At 36.7% G+C, this 18,497-nt stretch overlaps 1 protein-coding gene across 1 annotated transcript in view; it reads left to right on the top strand.

Moving 5' to 3' along the window:
• COL12A1 (collagen type XII alpha 1 chain) overlaps positions 1–14,300 on the top strand; it is a 140,770-nt gene extending 126,470 nt beyond the window's left edge. The window contains exons 58-64 of the mRNA XM_044675365.1: positions 1,768–1,839; positions 6,889–6,924; positions 7,043–7,109; positions 8,120–8,308; positions 9,290–9,358; positions 10,677–10,847; positions 13,171–14,300. Coding sequence (XP_044531300.1) covers positions 1,768–1,839; positions 6,889–6,924; positions 7,043–7,109; positions 8,120–8,308; positions 9,290–9,358; positions 10,677–10,847; positions 13,171–13,355 — 789 coding nt within the window. The 3' untranslated portion in view covers positions 13,356–14,300. The remainder of the gene's footprint in view (positions 1–1,767; positions 1,840–6,888; positions 6,925–7,042; positions 7,110–8,119; positions 8,309–9,289; positions 9,359–10,676; positions 10,848–13,170) is intronic.
• The last annotated feature ends 4,197 nt before the right edge of the window (positions 14,301–18,497 follow it).

Below are 18,497 nucleotides of genomic sequence, written 5' to 3'. Positions count from 1 at the left end.
CCCATATAGTATGCGCAACCAAAACTAGGTTGCTTAAAAAAAAGTGAAACCAAGTTTTCAAAAAAATGCCTTTGAAAATGGTCTATTAAAATAACATTTTTTCAGATTCAATAGATGATTCATACTTTTAAAATATCCATAGAAACTATTAACTTTCAGGAAAATAGATATTTGGATTTTTGTTGCTGTTGTCGTGTAACATCTAATCTCCAGGCTTGGGATTTGGGAATGAAAGAGGAGCCAAAACTTTGATTAATGTCCTTTTAGTGTACACAATTCATATGAAATGAACTTGAGCAAACTAGATGTATCTAACTCAGGGGTCAGTGACGCATGGCTCTCGAGCCATATCTGGCTCTTTTGAGGGTCAGATATGGCTCTTTCTGCAGGAGCCATAAGCCAATTTTTTTTTCAGGCGCTGTTACAGGAGCGTGCACTGTGAGCACTGTATGGCTTTCACGAAATTACATTTTAAAAAATGTGGCATTTATGGCTCACATGGCCAAAAAGGTTGCCGACCCCTGATCTACCATTTTCCTAGAATAATGACTTTTAAATGTTCTTATTTGACTTTATAAAGTATGTTCTTCTATGCAAATGTTATTTATTTTGAGATGTTTTACTTCCTACAAATATTTTCAGCAATTTAATTCAGTAAAAATTAACTATAACTTTTAGAAAAAAATACACAAAGCCTTTGCTTAAGAAATCCTATAGTTTATTCTTTTCTATTCAGGGTAAACCATAATTAAGTCAACCTGGCCTGAGAAGAACCTTTTCAGAGAAGGAAAGATGGAAAACATATTTAATGTGCTGGTTCTAGACAATATGAAAATGTTAAAAGTTGTATCATATGAATTTTAATTTCTAGGATCCTAGTGTCAAAATTTAGAGCTTGAAGGTATCTAAGAGGCCATCTGTAATATTATCTTATGAAGAGATTTAAAATATATAGTTATCTTCCATTCCTCATAAACTCTAATTTGCTAATGATGAAGTACTGACATTTATTTACTTTGTGTAACTTAAAACCTATAATATAGAGAAATTGAAGGCTGAAGTATCTCTTGTTTTATGTGGCTACACTTATTGGTACTGAGCAAAATTGCAACCCATTTATAATAGGCCTAGTTGATCCAAATTAAAAAGAAAAGGAAATTTCTAGTTGCTATGAGTGTTAAGTCTGTGTACCATCAGGTCAAAGGAAAAATTCCCAGGGTCTAGATAGGGTTAAGAATGATTTATGTGTATTGGAAGCTTCAGAATTAGGAAAGCAAGGCAAAGGGAAAAACATGACCTATCAGGTAGGTATTATCCCTAACTCTTAAAAGGCTTAGCACTGAAGCCCATCATGGTACCCAGTGTATTTTGAGGTTGACCTTTTTTTTCAGTCCTTTTCTTACTAAAGTTTTCAACTCTGTGCATTAGGAGTTCCTTTCTTAAAACTCAGAAGAGATATTATTTTTCAATGGAATTCAGTGGGCAAAAAAAGAACTTAATTTAGGGAAATTTATTTTTTGGCCAAATTGGCTAGAAACACTCTATTCTATAAACTGAGGGGAAAATGTAGCTATCTAAAGCAATTTCATTTCAAAATATAATGATTCAGAACAGAAAGCTTTGTGCTTTTCCTATTTTCTTACAGAATTGTTTTATTCCTGCTCTATATATGTGTTTTGAAAGCTTTTAAAGTGACTCATAATCTATTAGTTTACTTTAAGTGGGATTGTTGTTCATCATAACATTACATTTTTTCTTCTATTTTAGGGCAGCCCAGGGTCTCCAGGAGTCACAGGTCCCAGTGGAAAACCAGGAAAACCAGGAGACCACGGAAGACCAGTAAGATAATGGCTCACATTTTCAGAATCAATTCATTATGAATTCAGATAATAAGGATTATTGGCCACACTTTGAAATAGTTATTCTATCTCTGCTTCATTGTATGAAACACATGTTTAAACCCACAGACTTAATTTGCACCAGTTTCATTTCTAAAGTATCTCTCTGAGTGGTTGCAAATATTCTCAGATGGAAATTGTGGTCATTGGTTTTCATTAAAAGGAGAGTAGGTTTTTTGTTTTTTTTTTTTGGTGTGTGTGTGTGTGTGTGTGTGTGTGTGTGTGTGTGTGTGTGTGTGCATGTGCCAAGACACATATTTCTCCACTGTATAAACACCAAGAGCTAGGTCAGCAGAACGAATCTTTCTTTTAAGATATTATGCTGCCGAAGACAGTAAAAGAATGAATGGTGAGAGAGGACCCACCAATCTCTGCAAATTTGAAGTTCATTGACAGTGGCATTTTAAAGTTATAAGTTTAAGTCATTTCAAAGGCTATATATACATATATATAGTCAGAGCTGTTTATCATTAGGTTGGAATTTGATTTCCTATTTCAGAAATACTTACTTTGGAAGTTTACTGCCAAGAATAAAAGAATTTACTTACTTTCATCTATTATTTCACTTGTATACAGTGTCTTCTATGGGGTAAAAATGCTGAATTTTCCGAGCCTCCACCTAATTTCTTCTCCCTGGCTCGAGATTTACTTTAACTGACTATTTGGACCTTTCCTTCTATGTTTTAGAATAAAGATCTCCAAGGCTTGATCCTAAGGTTCACCTGGGACCTGCCAAGTTCAGTAATGCATGTAATGGGGCCAATTCTTCTCCCCATCAGATTGAGCAACACCATCGGCAAGTCAGTAAATATGGTGCCTATAAAGAATACAAGTTCATAGAGCCAAAAGAATTACCATATCTATACCAAAGAATCAGGGATCTTATTACTCATTCTGCCAATTTACTAGTTGATTAAAATAGTTATTTATAATACCAATTTATCATGTACGTTTAAGCATTATTAAACAAAAAATTAGCATGGGGTCTGGCAGTGGAATCAGGAAGGCCTGAATTTAATTCCTTCCCTTGACATGTGCTGGTTTAGCAGTGACCCAAGCAACTTTCCCAGATATAAATTAATTATAGAGGAGTTGCTGACCTTCATTAGTGGAGGGAGTTTCCATAGTGGAATTTATAAATTCATAGACAAAGTCCAAAAATATATATGGCATTATACCAGTTTGAGAACTGAGAAAATGATTCTTTCCTTCACACTTTGTAAGGTTATTTACTGTCCCAATTGGACACAAGTTCTCAGTGTTAGACTAACTTTAAAGTATGTAACTTTATAATTATGATGAGGTTATGTTTGACATTTTCCTATGTTTATATAGGATTAAGCAAGCCTAGTAATAACGGAAATATTTCTGAGTAACTTAGCAGTCAATATTTAAACTCATCAACAGTTTTTGACAACAGATCTTAGCAAGACATTAATCATTATAACCAAAAGCTCCTTAATTCTTTCTACTTAATGAACAATTTTGTTCACTTTTACCATGAACTGGAGAGAATAATTTTATGCAGTTCTGTGACTAAAGCTAGAACATTAAGAGGAAGACTTGTTGCTTCTCTTAGATCAAATGAGGCTTGTGAGCATAAAACAGATTTTTTAAAATTTAAATTTTAAAATAGAAAATAATTTTAAAAACTTAAAGGACTCAAACCTTGGCAGTGACCCGTATCACACATCTTTATAGGACCATAAATCAAGAATTAAAGAATTTATTAGTGCAATCTAGTCCAGCTCCCTTACTTTACAAATAAAGAAATTTAGGCAAAATAACTTCCCAAAGGTCAAGGTAGGATTTGAATCCAAGCCCTCTCACTCCAGATCGTGTGTTCTTTCTACTCTGCATGCAGCTTTGTGCTACATAAAGGTTAATGGTTTCATAAAAGCATAGTGTCTTAGAGGAGGGAGGAGGGAGTGGTCAAGAAAGAGCAGCTTTCTAGATCTATGGAGCAGAACCTTTCCTTTACAGAGATCATATACTATTTCTCATTTTTTCTTTCCTGTCTTTACAAGTTTTTAAGCAGGATAGAAGAAAGGGAATTAGAAGGAATTGATTATTGTTTCTTTTATCTCTTCTTCACCTCTCCCACCCAACCTTTCCAGTGGTCCCTGCCATTCTCAATGAGCCAAAGCCCTACTTAGTGCCAAATCACTGGAGATTTCGGAAAGTGCAGGACAATCAAATTTGGCATAGGAAGGATGTTCTAAATAGAATTTACGTACATTTATTTACCTTAAAAGATTGTTTAGCTCTCCTTTCTTGGCATTATTCTTGGGATCAACCATAGGTGCTCACTTTTTATTGATAATTAGCAAGAAGGAAAAATTCTTGGTTCCACACATTGGAGTGAAGGAGGTAATTGGAGTGGTAAAGTGACTCAGAAATAGTATCAGGATTGGACCAGAGGAGTATGTGAGCATTTAACAAGGAGTTTCTTCCTTCCCTAAATGACGATATTCAATTTGGAGTCATCATAGCATAGCATGGGTGAACAGGAATACTTTTCCCTCTTCCTGTCTGATCAGGATATTTTCTTCTGAAGAAAGACTTTGACGTAATGATCTATGTCTTCATTAGACCCAATTGGATGACTGGAGTGTGCTTCCTTGTCAGTACGTCCTTAGAAAATAAGGAACCATGGTGTTTCTAAGCCCCAGCAGCCTTGTAAGAGTCAATTAGTAGCATTTCTCTCCCTAATTCCATGTTTGATTTTGAGTAGCCCTTGCCTCCAGTCAGAGAGCCTAGGCACCAGCTCTGTGCCATCCCCAACTCTCATTTTCTTAGATCTGGATTTCTAATAATAATTGTTGGTGCCTTGGAGAAAAACTCCTCAAGGACAGAGCCCAGAGATACTCAGGATGTTACACAATCCTCTGCCAGCTACTAGGTACTAGGAGGGAAATACATATTGATAGATATGTGTCTCAATATCCTGCTCTTTGTGCATAAAATTGTTACTCCTTGCCTACTAGGCATTGAGTTGTTTTTCTAGTACTGATGATCCACACTGAATGATCTACCTTCTCTTATTAGGTTGTCCTTATGACTAAGGCATCCATGGCAGATGGTTGGATTAGAGTAGTGGTTCCCAAACTTTTTTGGCCTACTGCCCCCTTTCCAGAAAAAATATTACTTACCCCCCTGGAAATTAATATTTTTAAAATTTTAATAGCAAATAATAGGAAAGATAAATGCACCTGTGGCCATCACTGCAGTACCCACCAGGGGGCGGTGGCGCCCACTTTGGGAATCACTGGGTTAGAGGTATAATGCATTACTGTGGAGAAGAATGAAAATATCTGGTCCTTAACAGGGGTCTTTTGCCTCTTGTGACTTGTATTTTGGTATACTAACTATAATAGGAGGTACCTAGATGGTTCGGATAGAGTATAGGGTTTGGAAGAAGGAAGACCTGAATTCAATTCTAGCCTTAGACACTTACTTGCTGTGTGACTTTGGGCAAGCCACTTAGCACTCTGTTTGCCTTAATACTCTGGAGAAGGAAATGGCAAACCTCTCTAGTATCTTTCCCAAGAAAACCTCATTGATATTATTGGTATGCATGGTCCATGGGGTCATGAAGAACTGGCCAAACTGAATGACTGAATGACAACAATAAAAAAACAAAAACAAAAACAACCCAAACTATGTTTTGTTGTTATCCATCATCTCTGACTCTTTGTAACTCCATTTGGAGTTTTCTTGGTAAAGATACTGGAGTGGTTTGCCATTTCCTTCCCCCATCTCATTTTATAAATTAGGAAACCAAGGCAAACAAAATTAAGTAACTTACCCACAGTGACGCAGCTTATAAGTGTCTGAGGCTGGATTTGAACTTAGGAAGATGATCTAACTGCTTCTAAGCCCAGTTCTCTACCCACTGTGCCACCTAGCTACCCCGCTACTACTTATAGGATCTTATTTCATAGATCTGGTATATATATCCTAGCTTACTTAAGATCGGTTTTATCCCTTCAAAAATTTTTTTTTATTCTTTTGAACACTCTAGAATAATGTGGAATCATCACCATTGCTAACATTTATATGACACCTTTTGGTTTGCAAAGCACTTTACAAATGTTTAACTCATCTGATCCTTATTGCCACCCTGTGAAATGGGTGTTATTATTAACCCCATTTTTCAGATGAGGAAACTGAGGTGTGCCAGTCTGCCCAGGGCCAGCCAGTTAATACGTATTTGAGTCAAGTTTTGAACTGAGGTCTTCCTGAGTCTCAAGTTCAACACTGTTCACTGTTCTACTATCAGAAGAACTAGCCTGGACACTGAGCTTGGAGTTGGAGGAGCTAGCTTTGATTCTTGATTAAACTTTTGAAACTGTGAGCAAGTTATTTGTCCTCACAGATCCTGTTTTCTTAACTGTAAAATGGGATAATAATAAATCACTTTGTACTACTTACCTTCTGGGGAAGTTAGGATTAAATATACTTTGTAAACCTTTAAGGGCTATATGAAAGGGTAGTGTGGGACAAAGTCAATAAAGAGCCACTCCTGGGTCTAAAGAACTACCTCTGATTCCTATTGGCTTCATATTCAGGGCAACTTACTTAACCTCTACTGCCTCAGGCAAGTCTCTAAGGCTATACAGGCAGAGTAGGTAGAGGGATTTGTTCCATTTGAAGTATCCTTTGCCTGTGAAACAATAGGTAACATTTATTCCATATTTTAAGATTTTTAAATAACTTGCAAATATTATCTTATTTAATTCTCACAACAACTTCATGAGGGAGGTGCTATTATTATCTCCATCTTACAGATGAGGAAATTGAGGCTGGGAGAAGTAGGTCGCATCTGAATTTCTGAGGCAGAATGATGGGCTCAAGTCTTCCTGACTCAATCCAAAGTCTGCTCTCTTACCACTGTGACAACTGACTATCACAAGTCTTATATGAAATAAAAGCGATATATAACTATGAGTTATTTTTATTAAAATAAAATGAGAATTATTTTCTTTAGGGCCCATCTGGACTGAAAGGAGAGAAAGGTGATAGAGTAAGTACAATTCAAAGTTTTGTTTACATTTATTTAATTAATACATTAAGCCTTAGTGGTCTGAAAGCATAAAATAAAATACTTCCATACTAATGATCTCACTGATTTCATTATTAAGGGAGACATTGCTTCCCAGAACATGATGAGAGCAGTTGCAAGACAAGTCTGTGAACAACTGATCAGTGGTAAATCTTCATTTCTCCTCTCTCTGCTTTTTTGCTCAAAGAAATTGAATGAATGAACAAAACTGAATGAATTTGCTATGAAACATGAAACCCCTTTAAAAATCAATTTCTTCATAAGTTGCTCTTTTAATCTATGTACACGTTTGATTCAATGATGTCTTACTGTTTATGCAACTGATCATGAAGAGATCAAGCAATGGGAAATCATATTCCAAGATCCTTATGTTGGAATGAATCCAAAATGGCATTTTATAATACCTTCCTCAAGTTCTAGATTGAGTAATAACCTCTTTAACTGGAGACTGAGTGGATGTGTGGTACTGTGAGCATCTCCTTTCCCATGACTTTTAGATCCTCTAATACTCATGACATCATTTAAAATCTGGTTGATTCTATTTACAGCACTCCTCCATTTTTTATTAAACTGGTAGACTCCCCTCCCATTTCCAATCATATCTTTTAATTTCCCTTTGTGTTACTTCCAATGACTAATATTGCTATTATTTAATAAAGTAGCCACCAAGTGCCCTGATGCTTGAAGACTCTTAAACACTGCTTTAATAGAATTTGGGTGCATTCTAGGAGAAAAAGTATTAATTCCTTCAGCAAAGAAACTGGTTTCTGTTTAATGACATGAGATTTTGTCTGTGTTTCTTTGTTTAGTTGGTGAGTGAGTTAACACACAGTATTTTCTTCTTGAGTCATTTTTGATGTCTGGAACTCTCTTAATATGTCTAGTTCTGGTCCCTGTAACTCTTAATTATCAAGACTCTTTTATGGGAATGGTTGTTTTTTAGGGATAATTTTGTACTGAATGACTGGAGTCCTTTTATTTCCAGGCTTCTTACTTAGAACACTTTCAAGTTATCTTTTACTTAGAATCTGAGTGGGAGGTTTAGTGGGTGGGAAGGGCAGAAAAGAATCAAAAACAATTTCCCTTGTCTTTTTTCCCTTGGAGGAACAAACTCTCATGATTTTAAAAAAATGGTAATATCTTCTTTATATTAAAGGTCAAATGAACAGATTCAATCAAATGCTGAACCAGATTCCAAATGATTATCATTCAAATCGCAACCAGCCTGGACCCCCTGGCCCACCAGGTCCTCCAGGAAGTGCAGGAGCAAGAGGAGAACCTGGACCTGGGGGAAGACCAGGGTTCCCAGGCACTCCAGGGTTGCAGGGACCACCTGGAGATCGAGGTGAGTGATGCTATATTAGATGAATGCATATTAACCACAGTAAAGGAAGAAAGCAAAAAACAAGGTTCAGAATAGCTTGAAAAGGATTGGAAAGTTATAAAGTATTTAACTTTCTTTAAAACAGGATGTTCTGGAATTCCTAGCAAAGCAGCTTTTGCTGATAATTCTGTGTCTTAAGGCAAGTCCTCAGGTCACACAGTTATATATCTTAGACAACAGGAAACTGTTTTCAGGTTAACTCAGTGGAAGGCAAGCTCTTTTCTGAAAACAATTCTTTTTTTACAGGGCATCTCTTTCTTGGCAAGTTTTTCTAAGAACCATGACCTTCTTAATTGGTGTGTGACCATGAGTAGCTCAAGTGACCTCAGGCAGCATTTTAGTTTCAAGTCCAAGTTCTTCCAACTTAGGACCTGGTGGTGTGCTTGCATTGTTGTTTAAATTGGATTTAATGGTAGATTAATATAATTTTTAAAAAAGGAAACATCCAGATATTTCAGAATGATTACATGGATGCTGAGTACCTATTTTCATTTTGTTAAGATGTCAGTTATCTTCCTATGTGAAAATCAGGTTTTTGTTAACTGGTTATTTTGGCATTGTATATGAGTATTGTATTGTATATGAGTATTCTCAATCTTTTTTAAGGGAGATGGGGTGGTGATTTGGTAGTAAATTTTAATTTCTTCTTGAAAGGAACACTGTACACAAATTTCAATTCCCGTTTTATACATTTGACATGTTTGTTTCATTCAAAATATTTTCCCTGACTTACAGCCAGATTTAGTCCTTGGATGTGGGTCTGGGATAACATACAAATGGCCCAGAAAGAATTTGGCCTGAGCATTGAACTTCTGTGAAAAATTAAATTTTTTTCACAAAGGAAATGAATATTTGGACCAAATATTATCAGTTAAGGTGGAAAATATCATTTTCCTTATTTGCCCCTCCTCCATCCCATTTTTAATCTCTTTCATCTTTTAGGATTACCAGGGGAAAAAGGGGAAAGAGGCATTGGATCTCAAGGACCCCGAGGTTTGCCTGGACCACCTGGTACGTTTGCTACTTTTCAGTCATATAGAAAGCAATAGTAGAAGTTGTCAGATTGTTCTTTCTCAGAAGTCATATAAGTCTTTCAGTACCTTTAGCATTGGGCATTGGACAATACATATTTTATCACATTTTGCTTAAAGAACAATTTATGTGGCTAGTTTAAAGTCAGTGCTTTAACGTGTGTGTGTCTGTTTGTGTGTGTGTGTGTTTATGTACAGAGACAAAGACCAATCTTAAGGGAAGTCTAATTAGATTTTATGAAATCAAACAAAGGTTTATTAAGAAGTTAATATGTACAAGCCGCTGTGCTAAATCACTGTATGTAATTTTAGCAGTGAAGTGATGATACTTTGTGATGTAAAGTATTGTCATTCCCATTTTTAGGCAAATCATATTCATTTTTTGGCATCATGGCCAGAATTATGTCCATAGGATTCAAAACTTTATAGGTAGAAGGGACTTAATGATCATCTGGTACAATTCCTTCATTTTATACATGAGGAAATTAATGGCAAGAGAGGTTAAGAGATTTGCTCAAGATTACTTAGGAGGTCAAGCTGAGATTTGGATTTAGATCCTCTGTCTCCAGATTTTGATATATATATCTGTATAATCTAGAATTACTGGAGAAGTTATTTCCTCTCAAATGTATGCCCTACCTGCCACATCATTTCATTCCCAGATTCTTCACCAACATCTTGGCTGGACCAATTAGTTGTCCCAATGTTCCTGCCTTCAATTGGCTGAGTTAAACATCGTTTTTAAATTATAATATCCACGAGAAGCTTGAAACAAATTGGAGGCTCATTTACGTTCCTGTTCACTGTAGTACAATGTGGTCTAAAAATAACATTACCTCATCCATCTTGGAGCTGTTGAAAAGGAGAATAGTGTACTCCTGAGTAGTTTTAATTGCAATCCAATGTGGTTGTCTGATAGAGTTGTTTCCCTTGAGATACTCATATCATCAAGAGAAAAAGAACAAACTAGAACATTCATTGATGTCTGTAGTTTGGCCCTAATCTGGCCAAATCAGTTTTTTGTGAATAAAGCCCTTAAAATGACCATGTTCTGGGAAGCAACTGTGGATGAGTCACTGGCAAGGAGGCTCCATCACATTTTTGGTTCACTCTGGTGGTTTCTTATGGAAATATTTTCTTACCATATACTAGTGTATCGTCTAGACAGTAAAAGTGCCAGCTGCATTATCATTAGGCTACTTCAGGGTTGCGAGAGAGAGACAGAGAAATAGAGAGACAGACAGATGGACACATATACACACACGGACATATGTATATTCATTTAAATCTCAAACTAGGGCCCCAAGGAGAATCCAGAATGGGTCCACCAGGATCTACAGGCTCAAGAGGTCCTCCTGGCCCACCTGGTCGTCCTGGAAATTCAGGTATTCGGGGTCCAGTCGGTCCACCTGGATACTGTGATTCATCCCAGTGTGCCAGCATCCCTTACAATGGTCAAGGATACCCAGGTATGTTGTTGCTATTTTAGGAGTCTGCAGTCAGTTTAATGAGGTAGCTGACATAGAAATACTAGAATGTCAGGATAGCTTGATTTGAAGATAAAGTGAGGACTGATTCTATTAGCCATGTAGCTTGATTATGAGAAAGCAAAATGTTTTCTTTAAGTTCTTGGAAGTGTAGGAATTAATTTTACTGTGAGGATTTGAGACCATTTTCTTCTCTCCATACCCCCCACCCATCATCCCCTGATCACCAATGACACCATAGCCTTTCACAGCTCAAGGGTGAAAACATCACAGCTGAGAATTTTCTTTTCTTTTTTCTCATTCTTCCTTTTCTGTTGGTAGGAGAAGGGGGCATGCTTGTCAGCTCCGTTCATAGAATGTCAGGATTATTTATACAAAATTAGTACGTGGATTCAGAATTGTTAGTAAAAGTATCTTATAACCTGAAGCAGACAACTGAAAGTAATTCACCATCCCACATTATCCTTGAAGTGGAAACCAATTATATTCTATGCCTTGAGGCTATTATTTTTTTTTTAAAAGCTACATGTGTGAGGGGAGGGGGATGAGGGTAGGAGAATTACCATTGATTGCTGACCAGAAGAGACAATCATGCTGGGTTGAGCAGGAGAACTTGACTCAAAAAGACATTAAAGGTCAAGTGTGGGATTGTGAACCTTTTCACTTGTTTGCCCTGAAAGCATCTCACAAGTAGTAAAAGTGATACAGCTGTTGGATATGGTTTGCCACTACCAAATAGTGCATGAGTAGATGAATATCTATATATCTATGTAATATGTGTATGCATCCAATTCCCAATAGCGATATAGCTTGAAAAAAAATGTATTTTTTTACATAGCACAAAGTTCTAGTTTAATTTTATACAAATGGGAAAAATCAATATTCTATATGCATCATTACTCTTGCCAAAGAGCAATTCTAAGAAATATATAGATATATAGATATACCTTAACCATTGTGTATTTAGATGGATGAAAGTAGATATGTTAATTATTTTTTGCACAGCAATTCAACTTTTAAAAACTATCATCTCTGACCTGTTTCAGGTTCCGGCTAACAAATTTTCTAAGTCGCCAGTGCTGCTTACAGTTTGAATACATGAAAGTCCTGTTTCTGAGATGTTTGCGCACGTGCTTATTAGGAAATGAGTCTGTATGGAAATGTCATCACAGATATGGTTAATGAACCGCGTTGGCATCATAAAAAGGGGAGACTCTATATACTAACTCTTGAATGAGAAAAAAGGACAGTGGTGTCCACTCATTACTGTTGCATTTCAGTCATAAAGTAGACAACAACCACAGATGGTAGTTCAGACAAAAACAATCAACCCAAGCCTCGTATTGAAGGAGGCACGTAAAACTACTAACCAGTGGATATAACGCCATTTCAAGGGGGGGAAAAAAACCAAACCAAACCTATTTAACCTGGTCAAAGAGAAGTGTGTTCTGTAAATAATAAACTAATTGTGGCTTGTAAATGATTTGTATGGGATCCTGTCACTAAAATCACTTACCATTTCTACAAAAAAGCTTCTGCACCAAAGCCTGCTGCTTGCTGTCTGCCAGAATAACACTGTAGGAAAACTTTTAGTCTCTTGCTTGTTAGCAACGTATCTGAGTCAGGGCATGTGCCTTCTTTTGTATATGTAATCTTGTTTGGATCTTATAATTGCCATCTTCCATACCAAAGGCTTTTTTTTTTTTAAATAACTACTTCTTTTCTGTTTTGCTGTAGTCATTGGTGTACCTTGACCACCAGCTGTAACTCAATCTGATATGAGGAACAGCACCTGAAAATGATGTGTACTGTATATTAATCCCTGGTGATAGCTAACCTGTACAGTTGTTTTTTGACCTCAAGAGTTCAGTGTTTAGATGCCGATCAAACTTCCCCTAACATGACCGAGTTGTTCTTTGAACCGATGGTTTCGAATACCATGAATAGCTATTTTAGTACTTACTGAAATACCTATCCGGGTATTATATTACGTTTACAATGCATTGGGCCCCTGGGCCATGGCCCTCTCCAGGTGTTTTGTGCAATGATTGTATTATAATCTGCTGGATCATAAAAACAACATCAACAAAAAGGTTTCTTGTTAAAGCCTTTTCATTTTTTTTATCGCCCCCAAATTCTATGTGAAAATGGAAGTAATCAGAAAACTGTTAACTTATATATTTATGGTTTTGAAATTAAGACTGGATTAACATGGCGTGGGGAGGCTATAGACCTGTTGCTGTGCATGTGACTTCCAATTCGTGACTTAACGATAATGTTGAATCGGACAACTATTTTCAACCAGAGCCTTATGTGCCTGAAAGTGGACCCTATCTCCCTGAGCGTGAGCCCTTCATAGTACCAATGGAGCCAGAAACGACAGCAGATGAGTATGAGGACTATGGAGCTGATATGCCATCAGAAGGATACCCTCCCCAGATGCGCCAGAAAAGATCGTTATCGAGGAAACCAAGGAAAATAAGATCATGAAATCCATCTTTCTTTTCTTGATGCAGGGATGGGGTGGGGTGGGACAGATGGGAATGGGTGGGGAGGGAAGTTGGAATTTTCATTTGGGTCGTGTTCACGTTTGCAGGGCTGACAGAATATGCCCCCCCTTTTTTTTCTGTGATATTTCCTCCTCAGCATTTCCCAATGATGAAACACGCCCTGACTGTCTGGCACCATGCTTCGGCAGGTTGTGTCTTAGGTGGGATGGGATCTATAGAAATAGGTTTACTTTTGAAAAGCTTGTAAAATACTTTGCTTTTGCAGATACTGGTTTGAATTTGATGTCCAGCTAGCCCACTGTAGCGATGAAAATGAAGAAAAAAATTAAGTCTCCAAGCTTGTAGCTGCTATGTAGTTTTGGGGTGGGGAGGGGCGGCAATCTTGATTTTTTTAGAAGTAGTCACTTTCCTAGGACTATTTCCCCTATCAACTGCTTATTTACAATTTAGTCACTTCACAATTCATGTTACTGCCCTAATAAAAAAAGAAAAACAAAAAGCAACTCCATTGCCATTATTTATCTTATTTTTCTATCGTCAGTTATATTTTAGGGCATATACTGCTCTTATACATCTCCTTTACCAACCACAAACCTTAAGTAATGTAGCTGAAACCATTGTATCAACTGGGTGCAGTTTTATAATGCCTTCAATCTCCTTGATTTAGACACATTAACATTTATGCCAAATTGCAGACAATCCTGCAGAGATGGAATTGCATGTTTGTGTTGTATATTTAGTATGGATTTTTTTTTCAGAATATAATGTTTCCTAGTTATCAAAAGCAGTTGGAAAATGTTTGCAAGACTATGGAAATAGAATTGCTGCTTTTATATTTTAACTGCAAATTGTGAATTTCTTTGCCTTATATTATTTATTTCTGAAACAAAAGAGGCATTTTTCAATAAAACTACTGAAAATCTGACATGGTCTGTTAATTCTTGGATGAGATCTTCTTGATTCTTCATAATATTACTACCACAAATAGACTGCAGTCCCTGAATACAGCTTTCTACTTTCTACTCTTATATTTTAAATTATGTTAAATATTTTTAGAGTCTTTATCCTATAGCTCAGCCCAAGAAAAGGAGAGCTTTGAAAGCCAAATAATACAAAATCAAACAACTCCCACCTCCAGATTCCAAAGGCTTTATTAGGAATGTAAATAAAGTGTGGGTTGGTTGAAAAAAACAGCCAGGTAGCCTAGGTTACACTCAAACAAGTAGGTATTCTCAAACAATTCACCTAATTGTAATTATGTAATTACTCCTTTATGACATGTGATGAATAAAACATTTCATATTCCTGGCACAGATTTTAGACCTGGTGATAAAACCTATCCTTTTTGGTCAATCTAGTTGGCTTTTAGATAGACCTACCTCCTTTGCATTCCAGAACACAGAATGGTTTTAAATTTGTTTCTGATTATCAGGGCACCCTGATGTTGAGTTCCTTCAGCAGGAAGTTTGAGAGAGATGGTCAGGTCTTTTTAGGTTGGTCCAGAAGGATCCCAGGGCAGGGTGGGGTCATGGTGCAAAAAAAATTATTTTCATTAACTAGTCACTGACTAGATATCCACCTTTACATCATCAGTGGACTGATTCTCTAACTTTGCTACAGTCAAGAAATGCCTATTCCAATGGAAAAGGAGGATATCAACATGAATAATCTAAATCAGTGACTAAATAAAAAATAATGTATAACTAGTTTTGAGATGTACATTGCCAGTAAATGGTTTCTCTTGTTACCCTCAAAGACTACTCCATTTTTCTTCTCTCTTTAGGACTTTGTACACCTCAGTGACATTATAATGCAGATCTTTCTTATGCTATAATAGAGGTGGGAGTTGAACTCAGGTACTCTTGTCTCCAAATCCAGCATTCCTTCTGCTGCACCTTACTACTACCTCACTGCATGTACATATGTAGCACTGATCCTCAACAACCTTGTGAGATAAATTCTTATCTCCATTTTACAGATGAGGAAAGCAAAGCTTGAGGAGGTTAAGTGGCAAATGTCAGATGGCCCCATAGCTAGTAAATGTTTAAGGTGAGATTTGAACCTAGGTCTTCCTGATCCTCATTATTGATTAAGCCATGATGACTAATAAAAGTAGAAAAAAGCCTCAGTTGTTTGGGAAATGCCCTAAAAGAAACTTTATTATTATTTTTGCTATTAATTATTAGCATTAAATCAAGTTCTTGGTTGGAGTCCTAGGAGAGCAAAGATCTGGCAGAATGACTTGGACTATGATTGTCATGGGTGACCATTATTAACTTGGAAATAACACAAAACTACTAAAGTAGTTAGAAAAAACAAATCTTTAATCAGGAAAGGGATAGGTCCAATAATCAGCTGCTACACAGAGCCCAGCACCAAGGGCCTATACCCTGGGGACTCTGGGAATGTATCCCTGGGAGAAGACACCATGCTAGTTGCTTTCTCTGAAGAGCAACAGAACTTGAGGGTCTTTTATACCCTCTGGAGAACTTGGTACAGCAAGCATGTATAGACAAACTGCAAGCAAGCTGCGAAGAGGTTGCAGCCAGCAGTTGGGATATCAGGGAGCAGTCAACCATAATAAATACCAAAGGAAAGGGTCAAATCAAGAGCTGGGCTTCCAGAGAGAGGACTTTAATACATGGGAGAAGTTTCTAAAACAAATAAAGGTACTTGACATTTGACTATGTCTACTAATCCCATCCAAACTAGGGTCCCCAAACACTAAGGTCTATAGTTCAGTCCGAAACAGGTGTGCCTGGTACTTGAATTCTCAAAGAGCAGGGGCAAACTTGGGGTCTCCAGATTTCAAGTTGACACCATTGACTTCTTTGCAAAACTAACATTTTGCAGAGAGAGGTGGCAATGGGAATTGTTGCCTGTCATCAGAGCAAAACTCTTTCATTGAATGTACCAAAAGTTTTCTCAACTAGAATAAACAAAATATGTCAACTGGTAAATACCTATCATCAGAATGCTACCCACAAGTATAAAGCAAACCAGATGTAAGGTGTTTTTAAAAGTTAGCTTTCTAAAACATGCACATGTACACATCTGCAGAGGCAGCATGGAGTATCTTGGCTTCAAGTCCCTCTCATACTGGTTGTATGACCCAGGACAAGTCATTCACCCTCCAGGTATCCCAGGAAACTCTTTTAACTTGTAAGTTGTGTAGTAGGTATTGATCTTCATTAATAGAGGAAGTTTGTTCATTGAAAATTTCTGACACCAATGAAATCATCAGATCAGACCACATAATTCATACCTCTGTCTTTCTATATGTCTTTTCTTCTTTATCTCTCTTTGTCTCTCTACTTTCCTCTCTCAGCCTCTGTCTTTGGCTCTGAATCTCTGCCTCTATTGTCACATAATGTATGTATACATAAACGCACACATATCCATATTTATTCCCCATATTATAACTGTCCCTGGAAAGTTTCTTCACTTTCCTCAAATGACCAGTTATGAAGTAACTCCATGTAGGAGTGGAACCTTTAAATTCTGACTATAAAGGCAATTTGTCTTTTTTTTTTCACACACATTTATCCCTTACATTTATTTTCCATCATGATAATCTTTTGCTTCCTTCCAATCTCTCCAGCTGTTTTTCTTCACTCTAGTTTCAATATTTCTCAAATCTCTCCCACTATGCAAAATGTAGGAAGCCATCATTTAGAGTAAATAATATAAGGTAGATATTAGAAATAATTTATTCTGGAGGCTTTAAGTCTTATGGTAAATATTGAGGGAGTAGAGTATTACTTCTTTCTATTTGTGATTATTTCAATGAAATTCTTCTTGGAAATTAGGAGAATACTAGATATCCTCATTAGGTCCTTTTCAACTCTCTTACTTGATGAACTATAAATAATAGACTTGGATATTTAGGAAACTATTTTTGGAGATGACCAAATCTTGCATGGCATTGTAGTGACATCAATCCTGTGCAGAAGATCCAAGTTTCTTGCACCAATTTTAATCTTGTTCTCCATCCTGTATAACTAATAGGTACCATTTCTAAAATTCAATGAAAATGAAGCCTTATAATAATAATACAAGAGTAAAAATTACCATCTATGCAGTATTTTAAGGTTTACACAACTCTTTTCTATATATACTCTTATTTGATCAAACTAGAAATCCTTCAAGGTAAGAGTTATTATGATAGATTAAAGGTTAAGTGAATAGAACTACTAAGTATCTGAGATGAGAGTCCAAGCAAATCAATTAATCAATAAGAATTTATTAAGCACCCACTTTGTGTCAAGTACTATGCTTGGCCCTGGGTATTATACAAAGACAACATTGAGACAGTCTCTACCCTCAAGGACTTTACATTCTATTAGGAGAAACAAGTATATTTGTAAATAGGCATGAAATATGCAAAATAAATGTAAAGTATTTCTAGTGAGTGGATAGATATTAACAGGGTAGAGGATTAAAAAATGTCTTATGTAGGAGTGTGGCACTTGTTTCTGAGTTTTGAAGGAAAGTAAGAATTCCAAGAGGAGATGTAAGGAAGGAATGCATTCTAGGCATCGGCAGTGCTGGGGAGGGCGGGGGGACACAGCTTGGGCAAAGGTACAGAATGAAAGATAAATGTTCTGTGTGACAAACAGTAAGAAACTCAATTTGGTTGGACCATAGAGTTCATGAAGCAAAGAATTGTGTAATGAGCCTAAAAAGGTAGGTTAGAATCCTGTACCTTCAATTCTAATGCCTTTCCTTCACCATAAAAATAGAAAAGGAAAGTAGCAGCCACACTGGCTTGAGACAGTTGTTTGACCCGATTCCCCAATTGCTCCCTGTTATAGTCTTAGCTTATGTTTCTGGTTTAAAACTCTTAGGTCCCACAACCCAACATCTCATTTTCCTTATATGCTGCCAGCTATGCTCTATTAAAGTGTTCCTCGAATTGATGAAATGAGAACCTGAAAACATCAACGCACAATTCTTTTTTTTTAAACCCTTACCTTCTGTCTTAGAACTGATACTAAGTATTATTCTAAGGCAGAAGAGTGATAAGGGCTAAGTCTTTGGGGTTCAGTGACTTGCCCAAGGACACACAGCTAGGAAAAGTCCGAGGCCAGATTTAAATCCAAGACTTCCCATCTCTGAGCCT

This window comes from Gracilinanus agilis, chromosome 4 (assembly GCF_016433145.1).
Source record: "Gracilinanus agilis isolate LMUSP501 chromosome 4, AgileGrace, whole genome shotgun sequence".
Lineage (NCBI taxonomy): Eukaryota > Metazoa > Chordata > Mammalia > Didelphimorphia > Didelphidae > Gracilinanus > Gracilinanus agilis.
This window is presented reverse-complemented; position numbering and strand designations above follow the sequence as displayed.